A 23,633-nucleotide genomic window follows, 5' to 3' on the forward strand; every position below is an offset into this window, starting at 1 on the left:
AGTTTTGTAAAATCAGGTCAAAACACAAGACTGCTGCGTTTCCCTTTTTTTTGCGTGCCCTCCTGTGTTTGGCTAAAAACAATCCTGAGCCAAATACTGCACCAAAACTGCTCGTGCGATCCTGACCTAAGGGTATATTCACACAGATCAGTTTTGGTGCAGTTCTTGATGCCACGACCAGAAGTGGATTGAAAAAAACCCAGAGCAGTAGAATCTTTTCTATATACTTCCACTCCCATGGTAATCCCACTGCCGCACACAAAGCATTGCTGCCGCTTCCTGTCTTTTAACTATTAGACCACGCCTATAATTAAAAGACGCATTTTACCATTTTCACTTCACATAAACACGCCCCTTTTCGCTGGTATCCTACCGCCCACAGCGTCCACTGATTGGTCCCTAGTTTCGAATTTCTGAAAACACTGTGTCGCTATGGCAATAGTTGAAAGCAGCAATTTAATTGGCAGAGCGAAAGCCAATGGGAAAGGGTAGTAGGCGGTGCCCGCGAGATTCAAACGTGTGTGACGATCGGGTAGTACAGGGGGCTTGTACGGCAAAAGAGTGAGTGATCGGTCCGGGGAAGGAGTCCGTATTTAGCTGGTTGGAGGCGATCTCTGTCCCGGTCCGCACATCTTATACCAGCTGGAATAAAAGGAAGGTTTCCGGACAAGGACCTCGGCAGACAGAGAAGGTATGAGCAGTAACTAGAATGGACTCATGTCCGTCTCTTACGTGGGGCTGCAGGGCATTGTTTTACCCCACCATAGCACTGGATGAGGGAAGAGTCAAGTCACTGAGTAACATCAGTATGGAAGGCGGTGGTATCTATAAGGAATCTCTATGACTTGTAGTTCCATGTGGAGTCATTATTCCTTCCCAGGGTTCATCGTTCCTATTGTTCTAGTGGAAGTTGTGAGGAAATGCTGCCAAGTCCCGTCTCATTGGGTACGGAGCACAGGGGTATTGCATGGCCGACCTGATCGTCGCCTGGGGGTTGTTATCAGATCTGCACGTATGTACCCGTAATCTTGTCGGGTAAATGGCCGATGTTTTCGCTGGTGGATCATCATAAGACAAATTGTTGTGACTCTTTTTTGCGTGTAACCTGATGGTAATGATTGAAGTAGGTGAAGTACAGGACATCTTCAGATACAATGGTGTGGAAGGCGATCAACAAACCATTGATAACCACCACTCCCATCATTTGCATTCCAGGAGTCTTCCTATCATAAACCTTTCTTAATAAATTATGCTAAGTCTTGTGTCCTATGTTTTGTAAATGGCTGGACCCCACAGGGTAGGTCATCATTTTGTGGGACCCCCACCGATCACGAGAAGAGGTCCTGAACCCTCTGTCCTGTTTCACTGCAGTAAGGAGGAGCTTGAATGGCGCAATGGTCGAGGATGCGCTCTGCCGCGAAAGTGCTTGTAAGGCCTGATTCACACGAACGTGTTAAACGTCCGTGGGACGGCCTTGAAACAGCGGCCACCCCACGGACCTATGTAATCCAATGTGGCCGTTCACAAAGGACCGTGTGAAAATTGGACATGTCTTATCTTTTCACGGGTCACCGAATCCCTCCATAGACTCAACTATGGGGGATGCGTGACATCGCGTCCCGCAGCGCTGAGCACGGATGCACCTCAGACGTGAAAACCTGCCGTTTTTAATGTCCGAGATGCGCAACGCTCGTGTGAGTCAGGCCTAAGTGCGTGAAAAACACATGCAACACGCGAATCACACGGATGCAAAAACACAACGCACACGGACATATTTACGTGCGTAAGTCTGTCACGCTCGTGTGAATGTAGCCTTAGGCCTTATTCACACGAGCGTATTTCACGTCCATGTTGCGCACGTTAAAACAACGGACATCACATGGTCCTATGCAATTCAATGGGACCATTCAGACATTGTTTTTCACGCAGCGTGTGTCCGCTGTGTGAAACTCACTGCATGTCCTATACTTTTTGTTTTTTGCGCATCACGCACCCACTGAAGTCAATGGGTGCGTGAAAATCACGGCCAGCACACGGACGCACTTCTATGTGCCATGCGTTTTTCATGCAACAGTTGCTAAAGAAATGATGATGAAAAAATAAAACCCCTCCTTCAGTGGGCCTGTGTAATAGGGCCTTTAGAGTACATGCCCATTTTAAAAGTCAACATACAATAACAAAATAATCAAATAGTTACTCCGTTCACAAAACAATGATCCCCTGTTTCCGCCACTGATATAATCATGCCAAGGCTCATTAGCAAAGCCTCGGTTTGCCAAGGAATAATATGGACCCTTAACCCCTTAGGCTCTATTCACACGACAGGGTCAGAGTGTTGATTTTTGAATCGTTTTGCATCCGTTTTTTTCCCTGTCCGTTTTAAAAACGGATGAATTTCATTTGTAAAGTTTTTGCCACACCCTGCCCTCTGTACATAGTGCCATGCAGCTCCCCCTGTAGGTAATTCCACGCAGCACCCCCTGCCTTCCTGTAAAAAGTGCCACTGTAGGGGACCGTTCCAGGAGAAGTCCTGACTTTAATGTCCATATATGGACACTGAAGTCAGGGACTTCTTGAACGAAAAACATCTGCCACAGTACTGGCGATTCCACTTCAGAAGTCCCTGACGTCGCTGTGTCCATATATGGACAGTGAAGTCAGGGACTTCTCCTGGAGCGGAATCCCCGGCCACCGCTTCGGCAACGCTGTGGCCGGGGATTGGGAATTCCGCTCCTACAGGGAGCAAAAAAAATACTCTCCTCCTCACATGCACTTCGCACTGTGAGGAGGAGAAGAGAGCGAACGAGCGGCAGAAGGAACGGCCGTCTGTCGGATCACATCCGAGTGATAGCCGTTCTTTACATGAGCCCCATGGGGGCCGGAAGAACAGCCGAAAATAGAGCAGGTCCGATTATTTGACAGCCCGATTTATTGGCCGTGTGAATAGCCTCATTTGGGGTCTATTGTTCCTTCAAAGAACTGCTGTCACAAGTCCGAGAATCCCTGTTGTGTGAGTAGGGCCTTAGTGACCAGCCTGGTTTAGCTCTTAATGACCAAGCAATTTTTTAAGTTTTTTCCATCGTCTCATTCAAAGAGCTATAACTTTTTAATTTTTGCGTCCACATCGCTGTATAAGGTCTTGGTTTTTTTTACGGGACAAGTTGTAATTTTTTAATAGCACCATTTTGGGGTACATAGAATTTAATGATTAATTTTTTTTGTGGGGAATAGAAAAAAACAGCAATTTCTCCACACTTTTTTTTTTTCTTTTCGTCCTAAATAACACAATAACTTTATTCAGTTGTGTTATTGCAATGATACTAAATTTATATAGGTTTCATATGTTTTACTCATTTTACACAGTAAAAACATTTTATTTTTTTTCAAAATTATTTGTTTTTGTGTCTCCATATTTCAAGAGCCATAACTTTCTTTCTTCTACCGATGCAGTTGTATGAAGGGGTTTTTTTTTGTTTTTTTTTATGGGACGACTTGTAGTTTTTTATTGATACCATTTTGGAGTAGATGTGACATTTTGATCACTTTTTTTATAATTTTTTTTTTAAAGAGAACGTTTCGCCTTCCCATACATGTGCAGCATGTAATGGGGAGGGCTGCACAAACCCTGGGGCACTTTAAAAAAAACAAAATTCTACCTCCCACCGTTATTTAGATATCGGTGCCGTTATATTTGGCGCCCGATATTTAAAGAGGCTCTGTCACCAGATTTTCAAACCCCTATCTCGTATTGCAGCAGATCGACGCTGCAATGTAGATAACAGTAACGTTTTGGTTTTTTCAAAAACGATCATTTTTGGCCAAGTTATGACCATTTTTATATTTATGCAAATTAGGCTTTCTTAATTACAACTGGGCGTGTATTATGTGCGTACATCTGGGCGTTTTTACTTCTTTTACTAGCTGGGCGTTGTGAATAGAAGTGTATGATGCTGACGAATCAGCATCATCCACTTCTCTTCGTTAACACCCAGCTTCTGGCAGTGCAGACACACAGCGTGTTCTCGAGAGATCACGCTGCGACGTCACTTCCTGCCCCAGGTCCTGCATCGTGTCGGACGAGCGAGGACACATCGACTTACCTGCAAACGCCGATGCCGCTGCAGAATCAACTGTAGCCTCTGGTGCCGATGTGTCCTCGCTCGTTACTCTTATCTACATTGCAGCGCCGATCTGCTGCAATAGCAGATAGGGGTTGCAAAATCTGGTGACAGAGCCTCTTTAAATAGACCCCTGCTGCACATGTATGGGGAGGTGAAAGGTTCTCTTTAAGACAGGATTCACAGAAAACGTTCACCGTGCGGGTTAAATAATGTAATAACTTTATAGTTGGGGTCGTTATGGATGCGGCGATACCAAATATGTGTAACTTTTTTTATTTTTAGTAATAAAGCTTTTTGTAAGGGAAAAACAATGGTTTTCACTTAACTTTTTTATTAACTTCATTAAAGAGGCTCTGTCACCACATTATAAGTGGCCTATATTGTACATAATGTGATCGGCGCTGTAATGTAGATTACAGCAGTGTTTTTTATTTAGAAAAACGATCATTTTTGACGGAGTTATGACCTATATTAGCTTTATGCTAATGACTTTCTCAATGGACAACTCTGCGTGTTTTACTATATGACCAAGTGGGCGTTGTGGAGAGAAGTGTATGACGCTGACCAATCAGCGTCATACACTTCTCTCCATTCATTTACTCTGCAGATCGTGATATAGCTATATCGCTATCTGCAGCCTCATACACACACTATAACGTTACTGCAGTGTCCTGACAATGAATATACATTACCTCCAGCCGGGACGTGATGTGTATTCAGAATCCTGACCACTTCTCTGTGAATTACAGCATAGCAGGTGTAGTCTCGCAAGATTACGCTGTAAACTGTCATTGAGGGCGGATTTACACGAACGTGTAATGCGTCCGTGCAACGTGTGTGATTTTCATGTCCTATGTTTCTGCGCTGTTCGCGCATCACGCACCCATTGAAGTCAATGGGTGCGTGAAAATCACGCGCACCACACGGAAGCACTTCCGTGGGACGCGCGTAATTCGCGCAACAGTAGTAAGAAGTATGATTGAAAACCGAAAAGCACCACGTGCTTTTCTGTTTACAAACATACAGTGTCATAATGATGGCGGCTGCGCGAAAATCACGCAGCCACTCATCATATGGTGACACACGGAGCTGTTAAGAGCCTTTTGCGCGCGCAAAACGCACACGCTCGTGTAAATCCGCACTTACAGCAAAATCTCGCTGTGCTGTAAATCACAGACGCTACAGAAGTGGTCAGGATTCTGAATACACATCCCGTCCTGGCTGGAGGTAATGTATATTCATAGTCAGGACACTGCAGTAACGTTCTAGTGTGTTTGTGGCTGCACATAGCGATATGCGAAATGAATGGAGAGAAGTGTATGATGCTGATTGGTCAGCGTCATTCACTTCTCTGTACAACGCCCACTTGGTCAAAAAGTAAAACACGCCCAGTTGTCCATTGAGAAACTCATTAGCATAAATCTAATATAGGTCATAACTGTCAAAAATGATTGTTTTTCTAAATAAAAAGCACTGCTGTAATCTACATTACAGCGCCGATCACATCATGTACAATATAGGGCACTTATAATGTGGTGACAGAGCCTCTTTAAACTTTTTTTTTTTTTTTTTTTTTTTTTTACTAGTCCCACCAGATGACTTCACTATGCGATCCCCTGATCACATTTATAATACACTGAAATACTTTTGTATTGCAGTATATTCGTGCCTGTTCGTATAAAACTGACAGCCATCTGCTGGGATACCGGTGGGGTGAGACAGGGAGCTCCCTCCCTCTCTCAAAAACCACTCAGATGCACCGCTCGCTATTGAGCGCCGCATCTGAGGCGCTAAACGGAGGTGATCGATACTGATCGTGCAGGGCTGCTCCCAGAGCAGGGAGATTTAACGCACTATTTATTTATTCCGATGCAGCGCCGTGAAAAGGCGTATTTGCAGTCACTAACCAGAGATGTTACAGGTTCTCTTGGGTATCTATGATGCTTTAAAGCTTTATTCGGTTCCAAACAGAGTATTCATACAGATTTGTTGCAGAAATTTCAGGAACTGTCTTATTCATCTGAATGGGGCTTGAGGAAATCCATTTGCTTGATGCAGAAACGACCCCATTCAGATGAATGGAGCAGAAATGTCTCCAACAAAGCTGCCTTGTGTGTATATACCGTAACCTGGAGCCAGCGGACACTGCTTTTTCTCCTATGTTCTTATATGCTATACACAAATGACAGCCGGAATCTGTAAGGCAGCACCGCCTCCACCTTTGCGCTTGGTTTTCTTGATCTCATAGTCTTGGAAAGTAAAACAAACCACAGAATATAGTTAGCGGCGGACAGCTATTTGGCCCAGCTGGCGCGTTATTTCAACTGAGAGAGGGAGATAAGTGGCGACGAGACAACTAGAGTGCTGCTTATCTTGGGGATAACCACTAGATCTGACAAGATGGTTTGAAGACATTCAGTGACAATCGGACTGTCCCCTTAGATGTGAGATTGGGTTGGAGACAGGAAAGTGCATGTGTTGTCACATTTCATATATATATATATATATATATATATATATATATATATATATATATATATATAGACATACATACATGTGAATGGGAGAAGGCTGTGAACCGCTGCTATGTGTGTCAACTATTCACCGTAAGCAGAGATGAAGGGGAAGCAGCGCTCGTATGAGTACTGCACCCCCTTCAAAACAGCGGATCGGCAGATGTCCTGGGAGTCGGACCCCGACCAATCACATATTGACAGCCTATCCTGAGGATAGCAAAACCTACAAATTACCTCTAACTCATCATAGAGGGCCCTTCATAAACAACCGCGAAACCTACTTGTGTATCCGTAAAAGGATAGAATGCCCAGCCGATATATAAATTTCTTTATTAAAGATCCTCAAACAGTAATATGAAAAAGCACAATTAAAATAGTGTGAGAGAGCGAGACGGGACATGACGGACGTAGTCCAAAGAGCACAGAAATTTGATACACCTCGTCAACCCCAACTAGAATAATAGTAAAACAGCACATACATACCAGATAATACCAGCTCTAAAAAATCTATGTGTATAATAGGTCAAAAAATAATAAAGTATGCACAAAAGTAGATATCCCCACCACTGACCAAGGAAAACAGGCAAGATGCATGGACAATGAATGTATTATAAAATGACACATGGTCCAAAAAAAGGATCCATCGAATATTACCGAAACACATGCGACCAGTCTACACGGTCAGGTCAAGAGGATGTAATAGTCCCAAATAATCCAAAAATATATGAGTATATAAATATGTATAACTCTAAACGAAGCGTGACAACAGGCAGATAAATATCACGCAGGGTCTAAATATACCATCGGCCATGATGGAGGAATCCTAGGAAAGGGAGAGTGTAGCAAAAGCTCACCTCGACACGCGTTTCGCCTATGCCTTCATCATCGGATGATATTTAATAAAGATATTTATATATCTACTTAGCAACCCCAGTCACGGAATTCTCCTTTATGAGTTGCCTAATCGGGAGGTTAAGAAATCTTGATAAATTCTCAATGTGCGATGTTGTTTTTTTTTTTTCCAGACCCCCTAAGAATGTTGCCTCTACGTCAAAATCGGCCTGCGTTATCCAAAGTTTCCCACACAGGAAAGCCAATTGCTGTGGAGAAAGTTCAGCCTGTGAAGGTATTGCCAACGATTTATTAACCCCTTTTTAGATGTTCTAAAACCATTTAGCCACATAAGGCCCAGTCCTCACACCGTTCTTTGGTGCAGAAATATCATCGGAATCTGAGCTAAAAAGGGCCCCAAGCCTCCTTTTATTGATTTCAATGTGAAGTAGAGGTATCTCTTTCTTCCAGGCGTTTTTTTTGTCTGCTCATGGAAAAAATAGCGTCATGCACTATCTTAAAGCAGTTTCTGCTTCTGAACCTCCAATGAAATCAATGGTAGGCAGAAAAAAACGCGCCGTTTATGTGGAGCGGTTTTTCTATTTGCTACATTTAACAAAAAACACTTGCATTGCAAAATATGCCATCGAAATTTTGAGGCACATTTTTCTGCTTGACAAAATGCTGTGTGCACATGCACAAAGACGGTTTTGCAGGAGATTATATTTTAGGATTGTTAAAGGCAGGAATGTTTTAGGCTACGTCCCGATGTAGCGGAGAAGTTCTGCGTCGATTCTGTGGCAAAATCTACATGCGTATTGTGCTTTGGATTTGACCCTTTACATCCACTTGTACTGTACATTGTCGCTAGTTGTAGAGGGCACTTTTTATGTGATGGGGAATAAAGTTCTAGTTCCACTTCACTTCCCATCATGGGCCAGTTTCAACGATAACACTTGATGATTGTATTTGCTTTTTGAACAGGAGGATTGTGGGCAGACAAAGCGTTCCCCATCATCCCCACAGGGAGGCGCAAAGAAGAGGTCGGCGTTTGGAGACATCACCAATGTGAGTATGCACCGGACTGTGGACTATATTTTATTTTATACCCTTATGACCATTGAGAAACATCTGACCTTTCAGAAGTACTGAAATAAGAACTTCAAACCAAACCCACAGGCTAGAGAACTGGGCTGTACTTGGCATTGTTTACGGACCCTTTTCTCGATCCTTCTTTGTTAGAACGGTCCCCTGACATGGGTCCTACTGCGGGTGCCCCCTGCAAAAAAACTAATCTGTCCGACAACCTGGCAGCAAGTGTTTAAAGTGTAGCTAAATGTTTGACAAACTTCTGACATGTCATAGTGACATGTCAGAAGTTTGATTGGTGGGGATCCGAGCACTGAGACCCCCACAAATCGCTAGAACAAATCAGCTGAAGTGCTCGTGTGAGCACTCAGCCGCTTCGTGTCTATTCGGCTTTTTCCGGAAATAAATGTATCGGTATATGGACTCAATATAAAGTCCCTGAGCCCGTACACCGATACATCAGCTTTCCGGAAAAAGCCGAATAGACATGAAGCGGCTGAGCGCTTCAGCTGCTTCGTTCTAGCGATTGGTGGGGGTATCAGTGCTCTGACAAACTTCTGACATGTCAGGTGGGGGTCCAACGTTTAGCTACGCTTTAATTTACCTGCAGCGCCACCACAGGAGAAGTTACACTTTTCATTGAAAGCAGGTCCACCCAAATGTGAGATGTTCTTTGAAGCTGCTCTCCACTCTCTAAAAGATGAAGTCCTGAATGGGGGGCCCCTCTAAATACGCTATTAGGAAATACGTTAGTAAACAGGTTTTCTAAACGATACCACCAATTTAAGAACATTTTTATTTATGTTTAGGCCGGGTTCCCACGTAGTGTAAACGCTGTGAAATTTCTGCAATGGAATTCTCATTCTCACTGTGAATGAGATTTAGAAAATCTTGCGCCCACACTGGGGAAAAAAAGCAGTGAAAACGTTGATCAACTGACCTGTGGGGCATGTCTATTTATGCAGCGTTTTCGTTGCTTTTCTTTTTGTTGTGGGTTTTCCCAATTAAATTCAATGGGGATGTAAAACCCGCAAAAAAATAGCCAAGTGTTGCGACTTTTGCGGCAAAACCGCAGTGATTCCACCACAAAAATCGCAACTCAGGAAAAAAAATTCTTACCACCCGGTCATTGTCATAACAATGCTTTTTTCTGTTCTTCCAGACTGGCCTCCAGGGATGACGCTGCGGCCCATGTGACCGTCATCCCAGGAGACCGGACTGCACGACAACGGAAAGACGCATCGCAATGAGACTATGGCCGGGGAAAGTGTGTGTGTGTGCTTTCCGCTTTAAAAACTGCAGTTTTACACAGCATATCTGACCCATGGGAACTCGGCCTTAGTTTTCCTATCGTTTTGTGGTCGGTGTGGGTTCAACCTCTGTGATACCGTGTGATTCTAAGAATTTTGTTGCTTCATATCAGGGCTCCCCATTCAGGATCAGTGGGGGTCCCAAAATTGAATCCCATCACCACCACCTATCATAAAGTGATGGTAGAGTTATGCAATCCCTTTTTGGGTTGGGAGCGGTGTTCTCTTCGAAGGAAAATGTCATCTACTTACGACAAAAAGTTAGCACGGGCTCAGAAGTTGAGCCCATGCCATCAGCTGCGGGTGCCCGCTATATGTTACAGCTGACACCCTGCTGTAAAGCCGGGTTCCCACGTAATGTAAATGCAGCTGAATTTCCGCAACGGAATTCTTTGCGGAAATTCCACAGCATTTACAGTAGCAGCAAAGTAGATAAGATTTAGAAAATTTCATGCCCACGCTGTGGGAAAAAAAACCGCAGCGTAAACGTTAATATATTGACCTGCGGCGCAAAATTGCCAATTTATGCTGTGATTTCATTGATTTTCTGTTTCGGGTCCCCCCCCCCCCCCATTGAATTCAATGGATTTCTGTTGCAGGTTTTGCATCCCCAAGTGTTGCAACTTTTGCAGCAGAATCGCAGCTGTTCCGCCGCAAAAATACCATTTCAGGGCGAGAAACAAAAAAAATCATACTTACCCAGAACTCTCTCCTTCCTGCAGTCCTGACTCCTGGGATGACTTTTCATCCCATGTGTCCGCTGCAGCCAATCTCATGGCCTGTAACGTCCTCTTAGGAGGCCGGACTAAGTGCAGGGTGGGGGCTGTCTCTTCGTGGCCTTCCCATAGACGTGTATATACTGTATACGTAGAAGCTGTATCGTTCTCTTTCAGTCGTTTTTCTGTCAGCTCAGCTGTGTGCGGGTCCCGTGTGTCTCACTGTGATTGTTATTAGCTGGATCATGTGTGTCACACGCAGGACCCACTCTCAACTGAGCCGTCAGTTCAGCTGAACTGATGTAATTGGTTGAGAGAGAACGATACAGCTTCTATGTATACAGGATGCATAGAAGCTGTATCGTAAAAACATTTTTTAATTAAAGCCAAATAGAAAAGTTATTTCAAACACAACACATTGATTTAATTGAAAAAAAATCATTTCCATTCAAAGGTGTACATAGCCTTTAACCCTTTCCCGCCCTATGATGTACATTTACGTCATAGAAACTATACAGTTCTCGCGAAACCACATCGACGTACGTCATAGGCGCAGCTGTACCTTGTCCCATCATTTGCTGGAGTAGCTGTATTATACAGCTCATTCTAATGGAGAACGCGGATCCTGGCCACTTAACCCTTTAGATGCCATTGTCCATGCTGACCATGGCATCTAAGTGGTTGAATGTTGTTTTTTGTTTCTCTGTTCTTCCTTTAATTAATAAACGAAAAACTGGGTGTTACCAATTGGGGATGTGTTCCTACAAAGACTAACAACATCCAATCCGTACTGATAGTGTGACTGTATAGAGACACACCCTTATGACAAGGGGGATGGTAACACTCCGTTGTCAATTTATTCATACTTTTTCTAGGAGGAATAACAGAGGAACGGCACAACACCGTTCTAAGAAAAGATGCTTCAGAATTGTTTTTTAATAGGGAATACAAGTTTTTATTAAAACAGACAGAAGTGCCACGTCCTCTTTAACTTTTTGGAGCTAGTCATTGAATATTTTGCTTTGCTTTGATGTCGCTGCTTTCACAAAATGAATTGTCCTTTTTATAGGCTAACAAAAATCAGCAAGTCCTTCAAAAGAGAAAAGATGGCCAGAGAGCTGTTGTAAAAAAGACCAAAAATGTAGCCGTCAACGGAGTCCAAAAAAATAATGAAATCAACATCAAGAGGTGAGTTAGACAGCATGTGTAAGAAGACTACTACTCCGCTATGACCTCCTCACACCCTGCGCTGTAAATCTTTATAAATCCAAATCTTGCATGGAAATTATATTTTCCTTAACCACTTCCTGACAAGAGGCTTTACCCCCCCCCCCCTTCCTGAGCAGGCCCATTTTAGCCATGTGCCAATTTAAAAGCAAATTGTTCTTCTATTATTTTTCCAATCTACATGTATTTGGACTGGTTTTTTTCACAACATATTGGGCTTCCATATTGTGTAAAAAAAATGATAGATATATTTTACTTTTTAAAAAAATATGGAAGAAAAAAATGATAGTTTAAAAAAAATGTGTGTATGATTTTAGGTGATTTTTATTTTTTTTTACATCTGGTGCATGCCACTGGGTAAACACACCTGAATACATATTTGGCAACTTCTACCGACTTCAATGATATCAAATATGTATGTATGACTTACATGCTGGGTGCAAGGTGGCGCTTACAAAGAATGGTGCGCAAACTGGGTTTTCGAGAAAAAATTTCCAAAGCTGGTTCGCTGACCCCAATACGATCATTACAGATGTTGTGACGTTCCCAGTCCACAAAAACTGATGGTCTATCCTCAGGATAGGCCATCTATATCTGATCGGTTAGGGACCCACACCCGGCACCCCCCTCCATCGGCTGTTTTGAAGGGAACACAGTGCTTATACGAGCGCTGCTTCCCCTTCATTTCCTTTACTGCTCACATTGTGAATCACGGACACACTTGTAGCGGCGGTTCACAGTATTACAGCCTTCTACCATTCAAGTGTATACTGTAATACTGTGAACCGCCACTACAAGTGTGTCCGCGATTCACAGTGTCTTTTATTAGATGCAATGTGGGCTACGGGACATAGCGATCTTTGGCTGGTCGACCTGTGACGTGCATGGCCAAAGTCGCCGTGTTGCAGATAGACAAATATATTAATAGAGAAAAATATTATTGAAAAAAAAAAAAAGTATGTGTGTGGTGTTTTTTGTTTTTTTACATTATTCTTCTCCTCTCTGGCAGTCTGCCAGAGGTAGAAGATTCAACTGGTGGTCGCTGTGACAGGCTGTCACAGCGATCACCTGACCAGAGACCACTCCGAAGCTCAGTGATACAGCTGTCTAGACAGCTGTATCATGGAGCTCCTTACCGTCGGCATGGATGTGATCGCTGTCACAGCGTTCACAGAGCTGAGCGCCTTACCATCGGCGCACAAGCGCTGCTGGGAGGAGCAATGTGATCGCTATGACACGCTGTCACAGCGATCACATGACCGAAGACACTGAGTGGTCTCCGGGTGAAAGCTCTGTGATATCAGCTGTCTCTAGGAGCAATGTGATCGTTGTGACAGGTTGTCACAACAATCACACGACCGGAGACCACGCTGAGTGGTCTCTGGTTAAAGTTCCATGATACAGCTGTCTAGAGACAGCTGTATCACGGAGCTAAAGGCCGTCGAGGAGTGGCAAACAAGCTAACTCTGCAGGACGTTCTGGAACGGCCCTTGCAGAGTTAATTGTGGACCGCCTGGACGTTTATAGTCTATGGGCGGTCCGGAAGTGGTTAAGGACATGGCCAATCTTGGCCTTGAGGGCAGAACATGTTTTTTTTTTTGTATTTTATGCAGGGGTCATTTTTTGTTACATTTATATTAAAGGGAATGTGTCGCTAGAAAAAATTTATTATATTTTTTTTAGTTAAACAGTTAGTTTATAAATGATTAAACATTGTTCTAATTTTTTTTTTTTTTTTTTCACGAGTCAGGAAATATTATAAATTAGATTCTAATTTATAACATTTCCCAGCGCTGGTCACTAGATAGAGAAATTCCTAAAATTGCAGCATTGCATGTGGTAAAGCAACCACATTGCTTTATGCTGCAAAATGTTGAGAAAACTCACTCGCTCTAGTGAGCTCACAGAATCCCCCCCCTCCTTTTATCCTGGCTAGTGCCAGGAGAAAGGAGGGGATTGAACGGTCAAACCTCCTACACTGTGTGTCACCATTTTTTGAGCGAATACACAGTGTAGTAGGTTTACATACAGTAGTAATCACACACTAAAACACGTACATACACAGAAATAACTTACCTGCTCCTGCCGCCGCCGCTCCCTCCGGTCCGTCCGCTACGTCTGCTCCCTCCGCTCCAAGTGCTTGCATTAGAACACAAGTCCGGAAGCCGCGACCGGAAGTAGTAATCTTACTGTCCGGCCGCGGCTTCCAGTCCACAAGAAAATGGCGCCGTACGTCGCTCGGCCGAAGACCTTCGATTTGGACTGTGTGGGAGTGGCGCATGCGCCGTTCCCACACAGACGGCGTACAGCATAGTGAATGGAACAGCTCCCGTTCGCATTGGGGCTGTATGTGCCGTATTCCATGTCTGTATGTCGTTAATCGACACATACAGAGATGAAAAAAAAACATGGCAGCCCCCATAGAGAAGTAAAAAGTGCAAAAGTAAAACACAAACCCACAAATAAATAAAACATTTTTTAATAAAACACTAAAAGCAAATTGATATAAAAAAAATAAATTTTCGCGACACCCGTCCGTTAACGTTTAATTTATCTAAATCTTTATTTTGGGGAAAAAAGCAGTTCTGCTGCAGTTTTTTTTTAATTTTTATTTTTTTACAGCATACACCGATCATTATAAATGATGCTATAATTTTTAGTGTGCATTTGTGATATTTATTTATTTTTTTTACTAATTTATTATTCATGTAACTTTGGTGTTTTTTTGTTTTTTTTCGTAATCCCATAGGTGGATTTTTTTTGTTTTTGACTTTTTTATTTTTTAACTATAATGAACTGGCATATTGTTAAACAGTAACCAGATATTTAAAGAGCATCTGTCACCAAGTTTCTGCTGCCCTATTTGTGGGTAGGATAAAATGGTGCCATTGACCCTGATTCCAGTGCTGTGTCACTTAACTTGTAATCCGTCGTTTTTCTTAAAATCGCTGTCTTCTCTCCTGTGTGCGAGCCAAGCCAGGGGTCCTATCAACGATACGCTCGGGAGTCCTCGATATTCGTAAACTGCATCTAACCCCGCCCACCTACCGCTGATTGGCCGCTTTTTTCCTCCATGCACAGTATGGGGAGAAAGTAGTCCGTCTGTGTCCCATAGGTGGGGCTCGCCATATCTCATGGATACGAGCTTCTGGAGAAAAAATAATTTTATCAAAACTACTAAATGCTGAAAGCTAAGTGATACAGCGTTGGAATCAGGGTCTCTGGCACTACTTTATGCTCAGACAGGGCCGCATAAATCTGGAGACGGATTTCCTTTAAAGGGAATGTGTTGCCAGAAAAACATGTTTTTTTTAAAAAAATTAAACATTTAGTGTGTGGGTGATTAAACATTGTTCAAATTTTTTTTATTTTTTTCACGAGTCAGGAAATATTATAAATTAATTCTAATTTATAATACTACCCATTTTTGGTCACTAGATGGAGCTATTCCCAAAATTGCAGCATTGCAACATTGGGTTAAAAGCCCTCGCTCTAGTGAGCTCTCAGCATCCCCCCCTCCTTTATCCTGGCTAGTGCCGGGATAAACGAGGGGTTTGAACGGTGTAACCTCCTACACTGTGTGTCGCCATTTTTTGAGCTAACACACAGTGTAGTAGGTTTACATACAGTAGTAAACACACACAAACACGAACATACATTGAAATCTCTTACCTGCTCCTGCCGCCGCGGCTCCCTCCGGCCCGTCCGCTCCGTCTGCTGCCGCTGGTCCAAGTGCACTAATCCGGAAGCCGCGACCGGAAGTAGTAATATTACTGTCCGGCCGCGACTTCCGGTCCACAGGAAAATGGCGCCGGACGGCGCCAATTTCGAATTGGACTGTGTGGGAGCGGCGCATGCGCAGTTCCCACACAGACGCCGTACACGGAAGTCAATGGGACGGGAGCCGTTCGCAGTCCCTATGGGACTGTGGCTGCCGTATTCCATGTCTGTATGTGTCGTTAATCGACACAGACAGAAATGGAACAAAAAATGGCAGCCCCATAGGGAAGAAAAAGTGTAAAAATAAGAAAAAGTAAAACACAAACACACAAATGAATATAAACGTTTTTAATAAAGCACTAACATCTTTAACATATAAAAAAATAATTTGTGATGACACTGTTCCTTTAAGGCTAGATCGCACAGTATGCAGCACTGTTTTTGCCACCAAAAACCATAAAACCCTAACGAATCTGGTTATAAGTAAATGCACAGTGTAAATGTGAACAATGCCTGTATCTGTTTCCCTCTCGCTTTGAATCTATAGAGGCCCTATTATAGTTCTTCTTATTTATTTAATGTTCTTATTTTTCCCCCACTGAAGGGCACAGAGAAAAGTTGCCGTCTCAGAAGTGCCTGTTGAGGTGGTAGAAGAAAAAGAAAGTAATGACGAAGTTAAGCCTAAGCCAAAAGTGGAAACTTCTCTGGAACAGGTATTCTCACACTAGTAATATGGTATGTGAAAGTCCTGTCTTACTGCAGACCTTGTATAATATATACATTTGTATGTTCACAGTACTTGCCACCGGATGTCGAGGATATTGATAAAGAGTCACTGGATGACCCATTTAGCAGCTCTGAGTATGCTATGGATATCTTTGCTCACATGCGTGAAAGAGAGGTATGTATAAGCAGGGGGTCTCAAACTCGGCCGGGTAAGTGGGCCACATATAGAAAAAATGGGAAGTTGACGGGCCGCATTACTTTCAGATTTGATACATTACAAAATTATTGTTAATCAATTAGTTATTTGAACTACTATAATAATACTACATTACTCTAACACTACATTACTATAATAATACCGCTAGGTTTATAATTTGAGAGATTTCTCCATGTGCTTATTTCAACAATCCAGTTTAAGTGTCGCTAAATGCAGCCCGGCGGCTCAGTTGGCCGTATTTGGCAGACACATGCCAAGATTGGGCAGCCCCTTTTTAGACACTGCCCCCTGTATGATGCCACAGTGCCCCCTGTAGATGATGCCACAGTGCCCCCTGTAGATGATGCCACAGTGCCCCCTGTAGATGATGCCACAGTGCCCCCTGTAGATGATGCCACAGTGCCCCCTGTAGATGATGCCACACATACCCCAAGTAGATAGCTCCATTGGGGCTCCCACTAGGAGTGGAATCCCCAGCCAGAGCTTTGCCGACGCTTTGGGGATTCCTCTGCTGTTGGAGCCCCTGATGTAACTGTCCATACACAGTGACGTCAGGGGATCCTCCTGGACCGGAATGTTATATCAGGGGCAACCCCAGAGCCAGTGTCCCAGAGCAGAGCACTAGTATAGGCTCTACGCCAGAACTCTGTCCATATATGGACAGTGATGGCAGGGGCTTGCCCAGTCCTTCTAGCACTCTGCCTGGGATTCTAGCTCTGCTCCTGACATCACTGTCCATATATTGACCTGGATGTCAGGGGCAACCTCATAGCTGGAGTCCTGGGCAGAGCGCTAGTAGGCTCTTCTTGGGACTCCTGCTCTGGGAAAGCCCCTGACATCATTGTCGATGTATGGACAGCGATGTCAGAGGCTTCCCCAGAGTCCTGGAGCAGAGCCTATACTAGCGCTCTGCCCGGGACTCCGGCTCTGGGGAAGACCCTGACAACACTGTCCATATATGGATAGCGATGTCAGGGAATTCCACAGAGTCCGGGAGCAGAGCCTGTTCTAGCGGCTCTGTGTCCCGCGGGACGCAGGTGACCGCCCCAGGGGCCGCATGCTTGAGACCCCTGCTGTAGAGGGTGCAGTTGCGCCTAGTGCTTGAGGAACAAAGAGGTCTCTTTCACAGAAGAGTCCATAAGTACTAGAATTGGCAGGTCATGAATAGGTGGCCCAAGAAGAAATGTTGTATTGGTCCCTGTTGACTTGGTGGGTGTGGCTGAACAGTCTTTGTCTCCTGTTGTAGGCAGAGCAGTGGAGGGGAAGGTTCCTCCTCCTGCAGTCAGTTGTCTTACCGTCAGACAGGATTGAGAGAAAAAGGATGGGAAAAAAGGAAAGGATATTCAGGGCAGAATTACTAGGACTATTTTATTTTGGATATTCTATGTTTGAATAACAATGGTTATATCACTCCTGTAAAGTTTGAATGCTATTCTACTTTCCTACCACAAGTTTCATGCTGGTTTTTCTTTTTTTTTTTTTTTTTTTTTTTTTTTTTTATATGGTTTTCTGCAGGAAAAATTTGTGCTTTCTAATTATATGGAAACCCAGAGCGATATCAGTAAAGAGATGAGAGGAATACTAGTGGACTGGATGGTGGAGGTGCAGGTTAGTTCAATAATATAAATTAATATTCATCTACTGTAATTTCACAGCTATACTAATAGTGTATCAAGCATTTTCAATTTTCACAGGTTACTTAAAGAGGACCTGTTACTAGGTCCTACGAAGTGAGTTAGCAGTCTCACCTAATAGCCGCTGTGTCTCGGAGTCCAGCCGTGTTTGTCCTGTACTTGTGTGTCCCGCCTTTGCTGAACTATGGATCCCACTATATTTAGCAATAAGTATGGAAACGACTCGCTGGCTAGCCAAGTAGGTTTGGCTGCCAGCGATTCTGTGGGCGAAGCTACCACTGAGCCCATGACGCGGACCTATCTGCATGAGTCTGTTTTCTAAAGACAGTCTTCAGATAGCGTCATCGCGTGAGTCAGTCTTCAGCCAGCTTGGTCTCATGCGATGACGCTAGCTGAAGACTGTCTTTAGGAAACAGCCTCACGCTGATAGGTCTGCGTCATAGACTCCGTGGTAGCTCCGCCCACTGGCGGCCAAACCCACTTGGCTAGTGAGGGAGTCGCTACCATATTTGTTGCTAAATATAGCGGGGTCCATAGCTCAGCGAAGGGGAGACTGCTAACTCACTTTGTAGGACCTAGTGTACGGTCCTCTATTTTTTTTGTGCATTTGAATGTTCCTTTAAATAAAACCCAGTAAATTCTCTTTTAAGCTTCTCTTTTTCCTTTGATCCCATTTGTCTCGCGTTACAATAAAAAACTGAGAAATATATAAAATCTTCTCTATGTCCTGGCAGATCAGCCACACTCCTTTAGTGTCCTGTGTCTGGGTGTAAGACAACTGGCTGGAGCAGGAGCCTTCCCCTCTGTCCTGACTGCAGTAGGACAAAAAGATTGTTATGCTCCCTTGGCTGAGCCCTGCTCCCTCAGCTGTTTCCGATCTGAAAATGGAACACCTCATCAGGAGACTAGCTCCTGTGTTCTCTGCAGGATTTGTACAATAAGGCTGGGTTCACACGACCACTTTAACGTCCGTAATCGACGGACGTATTTCGGGCGGAAGTCCCGGACCGAACTCAGTGCAGGGAGCCGGGCTCCTAGCATCATAGTTATGTACGATGCTAAGAGTCCCTGCCTCTCTGCAGGACAACTGTCCCGTACTGTAATCATGTTTTCAGTACGGGACAGTAGTTCCGTTGAGAGGCAGGGACTCCTAGCATCGTACATAACTATGATGCTAGGAGCCCAGCTCCCTGCACTGAGTTCGGTCCGGGACTTCCGCCCGAAATACGTCCGTCGATTACGGACGTTAAAGTGGTCGTGTGAACCCAGCCTAACTGTTTGTTCCAGGAACATGTAAAATAATCCTGGAGACTGACAAACATAGGGTTAAAGAAATCTTCTACTTTTATCATTCATTCTAGTTTTAGACTAGGGAGGGAGCTGCTATAATCACTGATTAGAAACTACTTATCTAACAATAGAAGGGGGTTTTACCCCATTTAATGTAAATAAGGTTGCAGTATTGTGATGGCTTCTCACCGAAGAATATCTGGAACGTGTTGAGGCAGTAGATGATAAAAAAAAACAAATAAAAAAAACACCCCATCAACTTTTTATACACTTGCCAAAATGGCAGTAGGGAGTTTAGGACTTTTGAAACACACAGATAATTAACTATTATTTGGGTTATATAAAAAACAAAAACAAAAAAAACGAAGGCAAGTTTAGACCTTCATTTAGAAAATTCTGAGCTCTAAACACATGACCTGGTTGTCTACAGGCCTCCGCAGCACATCTAAAGGGGCTTCTCTGTATTTTAGGACATTCCATCGTGTCCAAAATCCCATGGGGAAACCTGGTGGTATAAGAAGTCTCCCTTTCCCATATTGCATCCCATTCCGATTTTTCTTCTTGATACTATGTGAGAACTTGAAGTCATGAACAATTAAATTTGTTGTTGTCTTGTAAGCGGGGGGAGGGGGGATTAGGTCTTTTTGACATGGCCAGACTTACTGGCCAGTAATGAGCGCTGATTGACTAGTTCAACATGCCGCTCGCCGCTTGTTTGGATGAAGCAATTGATCGCAAGTAAGGGAACTAATCGTTCATCGTCATACATTTTTCAGAATAATGCACCATAAATAAATGAGTCACTGAACTAGGCTGAGTGCATAGATGTGCTTAGAGAACCAGCCATAATATAAGGCCGGGTTTACACGAGCGTGTGCGTTTTGCGCACGCAAAAAAACACTGCGTTTTGCGTGCGCAAATGGCACTTAAAGGTAATGTGTCGCTAGAAAAAGGTTTTGTTTTTTTTAGTTAAACAGTGTATAGGTGATTAGACATTGTTCTAATTTTCACAAGTCAGGAAATATTATAAATTAGATTCTAATTTATAATATTTCCCAGCGCTGGTCACTAGATGGAGCAATTCCCAAAATTGCAGCATTGCATGTGGTAAAGCAACCACATTGCTTTATGCTGCAAAATTTGAGAAAACTCACTCGCTCTAGTGAGCTCACAGAATCCCCCGTCCTTTATCCTGGCTAGTGCCGGGAGAAACGAGGGGATTGAACGGTCAAACCTCCTACACTGTGTGTCACCATTTTTTTTTAGCTAACACACAGTGTAGTAGGTTAACATACAGTAGTAAACACACACTAAAACACAAACATACATAGAAATAACTTACCTGCTCCAGTCGCCGCCGCTCCGTCTGCTAACGCCGCTCAAAGTGCACAAGTCCGGAAGCCGCGACCGGAAGTAGTAATCTTACTGTCCGGCCGCGACTTCCGGTCCACAGGAAAATGGCGATGGACGTCGCACAGTTCAACCTGGACTGTGTTGCCGTTCCCACACAGACGGCGTACAGCATAGTGGATGGAACGGGCCCCGTTCGCATTCACTATGGGACTGTAGCTGCCGTAATCCATGTCTGTATGTGTCGTTAATCGACACATACAGAAATGGAAAAAAAAATGGCAGCCCCCATAGGGAAGAGAAAGTCAAGAAATTAAAAAAAAAAGTAAAACACAAACACACAAATAAATAAAAAAATCTTTAATAACACACTAAAGTCAAATTGATTTAAAAATTTTTTTTGGGGTCACCCTGGTCCTTTAACAGCTCCGTGTGTCAGTCCCGTATGATGCACGGCTGTGTGATTTTCGCGCAGCCGCCATAATTATGACACTCCGTTTGGATGTTTGTAAACAGAAAAGCACGTGGTGCTTTTCCGTTTACATTCATAGTTTGACAGCTGTTGTGCGAATCACGCGCGTCACACGGAAGTCTTGACTCAATGGCTGCGTGATTCGCGAACAAGGCACAAATATAGTACGTGTCGTGAGTTTTACGCAACGGACTAACGTTGTGCAAAAATCATGGACTGTCTGCACTGCCCCATAGACTAACATAGGTCCGTACGACACGCGTGAAAATCACGCGCGTTGCACGGACGTATTACACGTTCGTCTAAACAAGCCCTGATTGTAACAGAACCAGGTGTAATGTCTAGATACCGATCATACTGTGACTGAATAGCGCCACCACACAGACCCTTTGTAGGGCATCATCACACTGCAGACCATCCTTGGCTCCTCTTCCTTTTTTTTTTTTTTCTTTTTTTTTTTCTTTTGCACTACTTTTCCCCCAGTAACCCCCCCCCCCCTCCCACTCTGTCAGAGCATGAACATGTTTAGATGCCAGTGTTAAAAAGCGTGTCCCTCCTGTTTGACATTGTCAGCACGGATTGGATCGTGTCCGTATAGGGACATTCCCCATTGACGAAGGAAATAGAAACATTGTGTTGTCAATTTATTCATACGTATCCAGGAGGAATAACCATCGAATTGCACCATGCCGAGTTCTAAGGAAATATTCTACAGTGTTATTTCAGGGCGAATACAAGTATTTACTAAAACGGACACATCGGGCGAGCTTGCAGGTCTTTTTTAAAATGACAACCGTAGTTCCCTTTATAACGTACATCGTGACTTCTTCTTGCACCATGTAAGAAGTGAGATGTGTAATGAGCTGCCGCTCACATGTCACTCCTTTCTTTTAGCCCGTGGGCGAACAATCTGTAAGATATCTAAGTTGCAAGCACTACTGGCTCAACCGTAGTCCAGGATTGCAAAAAAAAAATTTTATTTTCCAGAAAGTCACTCTTGCCCATGGGCGGTCTCTGATATTGCAGCTAATTTCCATACCTTTTGCTTTTTAGGAGAACACACCCCTTAACCCCCATCCCCTTCTAATTGTGTATTACCAGTATCCGTACAAAGCATGCAACAGTTGTTGGGTCTGTCTATATGTATACAATGTCTGTTTTTTTATTATCTTACAATGTATCGCGACAATCTTTCTTAGGAGAACTTTGAACTGAATCATGAGACTCTATACCTAGCAGTGAAATTGGTGGACCATTTCTTGGCTGTCTCAATTATTGCGAGGGAGAAGCTCCAGCTGATTGGATCTACTGCTGTTCTCATTGCTTCTAAATTTGAGGTAATATATAGTAAAAATCCTTTAATCGTGCATCTGGGATTCTAGAAATTCTGATAAATCCAGCACTTGATTCCATCATATAAATGCAATATAATATGAAATGTTACAAGACCAGAAGTAGAAGACTAAGTAGAGAGAAGCTAGGAAGATAAGGGGGACATCACTTTAGAGAGTGGTCAGGCGAACGCTCGTGTGACGGACCGCTGTTCTTCCTGACTCCCCCCAAATACATACATGCATGCTCGATCGAGCATGCATGTGTTTTCAATGGGGAGATGTCCCATGACATCTGCCGTCTGGGGACAGTTGGGACACCCCACGCATATTAGAGTGTTGGCGGGCCCCCAAAATCAGTTGGTCGGCCGACAATCATCTAATGTGTATGTGCACATTTAGGTAACTGTTGGAGAAAAAAAAGTTATAGCACCAGATTTTACTTTCACATTTTAAAGAGGATCTGTCACCAGATTTCACAATATAAACTCTTAAAGGGATTATCCGGGGACCAGAGATTGCATTATAATAATATATTTATGTGAAACGAAGTAACTTACTAATATACTTTGATTAAAAATTCTGTGCTAAATGGTGCAGTTCAAACCTCATGAATTATTCAGGAAGTGCTGGAGCTTTTCTAATAATGATGACGCTCCGACACGGCCCCACGTGACTGAGCTCTTGCTTCATGTGCTGTTCGTGAACATGACCACAAGGGGCAGTCACATTGCCTATTGCTTGAGTCCCGAGCAGAGCATCAGCTAGCGCTTTGCTCTGGACTCCAGCACTGCTCCCGACGTCAATGTTTGGTCAATTCAAGCGTTTCCTATCGCTGGAGTCCCCGAGCAGAGCATCAGCTGATACTCTGCCTGGAGACTCCACAACTTCTGCCCACATCATAGTCACTGTCCATATATGGACAATGATGTTGGCAGAGTAGTACTGGAGTCCCCTGAGCAGAGCATCGGATGTTACTTTGCTCGCGGACTTCAGTACTACTCTACCAACGTCATTGTCCATATATGGACTGTGACAATGACGGCAGAAGTTGTGGAGTCTCCAGGCAGAGTATCCGTTAAT

The 23,633-nt window shown here is 43.7% G+C and overlaps 1 protein-coding gene across 2 annotated transcripts in view; it reads left to right on the forward strand.

Moving 5' to 3' along the window:
- Positions 1-474: 474 nt before the first annotated feature.
- The window catches only part of LOC142658649 (G2/mitotic-specific cyclin-B3-like), a 43,200-nt gene continuing 20,041 nt past the window's right edge, over positions 475-23,633 (forward strand). For both annotated transcript variants that reach the window (XM_075834237.1, XM_075834238.1), the window contains exons 1-8: positions 475-691; positions 7,663-7,763; positions 8,453-8,536; positions 11,653-11,771; positions 16,135-16,243; positions 16,327-16,431; positions 17,989-18,081; positions 22,419-22,556. In XM_075834237.1, coding sequence (XP_075690352.1) covers positions 7,674-7,763; positions 8,453-8,536; positions 11,653-11,771; positions 16,135-16,243; positions 16,327-16,431; positions 17,989-18,081; positions 22,419-22,556 — 738 coding nt within the window. In that variant the 5' untranslated portion in view covers positions 475-691; positions 7,663-7,673. The remainder of the gene's footprint in view (positions 692-7,662; positions 7,764-8,452; positions 8,537-11,652; positions 11,772-16,134; positions 16,244-16,326; positions 16,432-17,988; positions 18,082-22,418; positions 22,557-23,633) is intronic.

Source organism: Rhinoderma darwinii, chromosome 8, assembly GCF_050947455.1.
Source record: "Rhinoderma darwinii isolate aRhiDar2 chromosome 8, aRhiDar2.hap1, whole genome shotgun sequence".
Classification (NCBI taxonomy): Eukaryota; Metazoa; Chordata; class Amphibia; order Anura; family Rhinodermatidae; genus Rhinoderma; species Rhinoderma darwinii.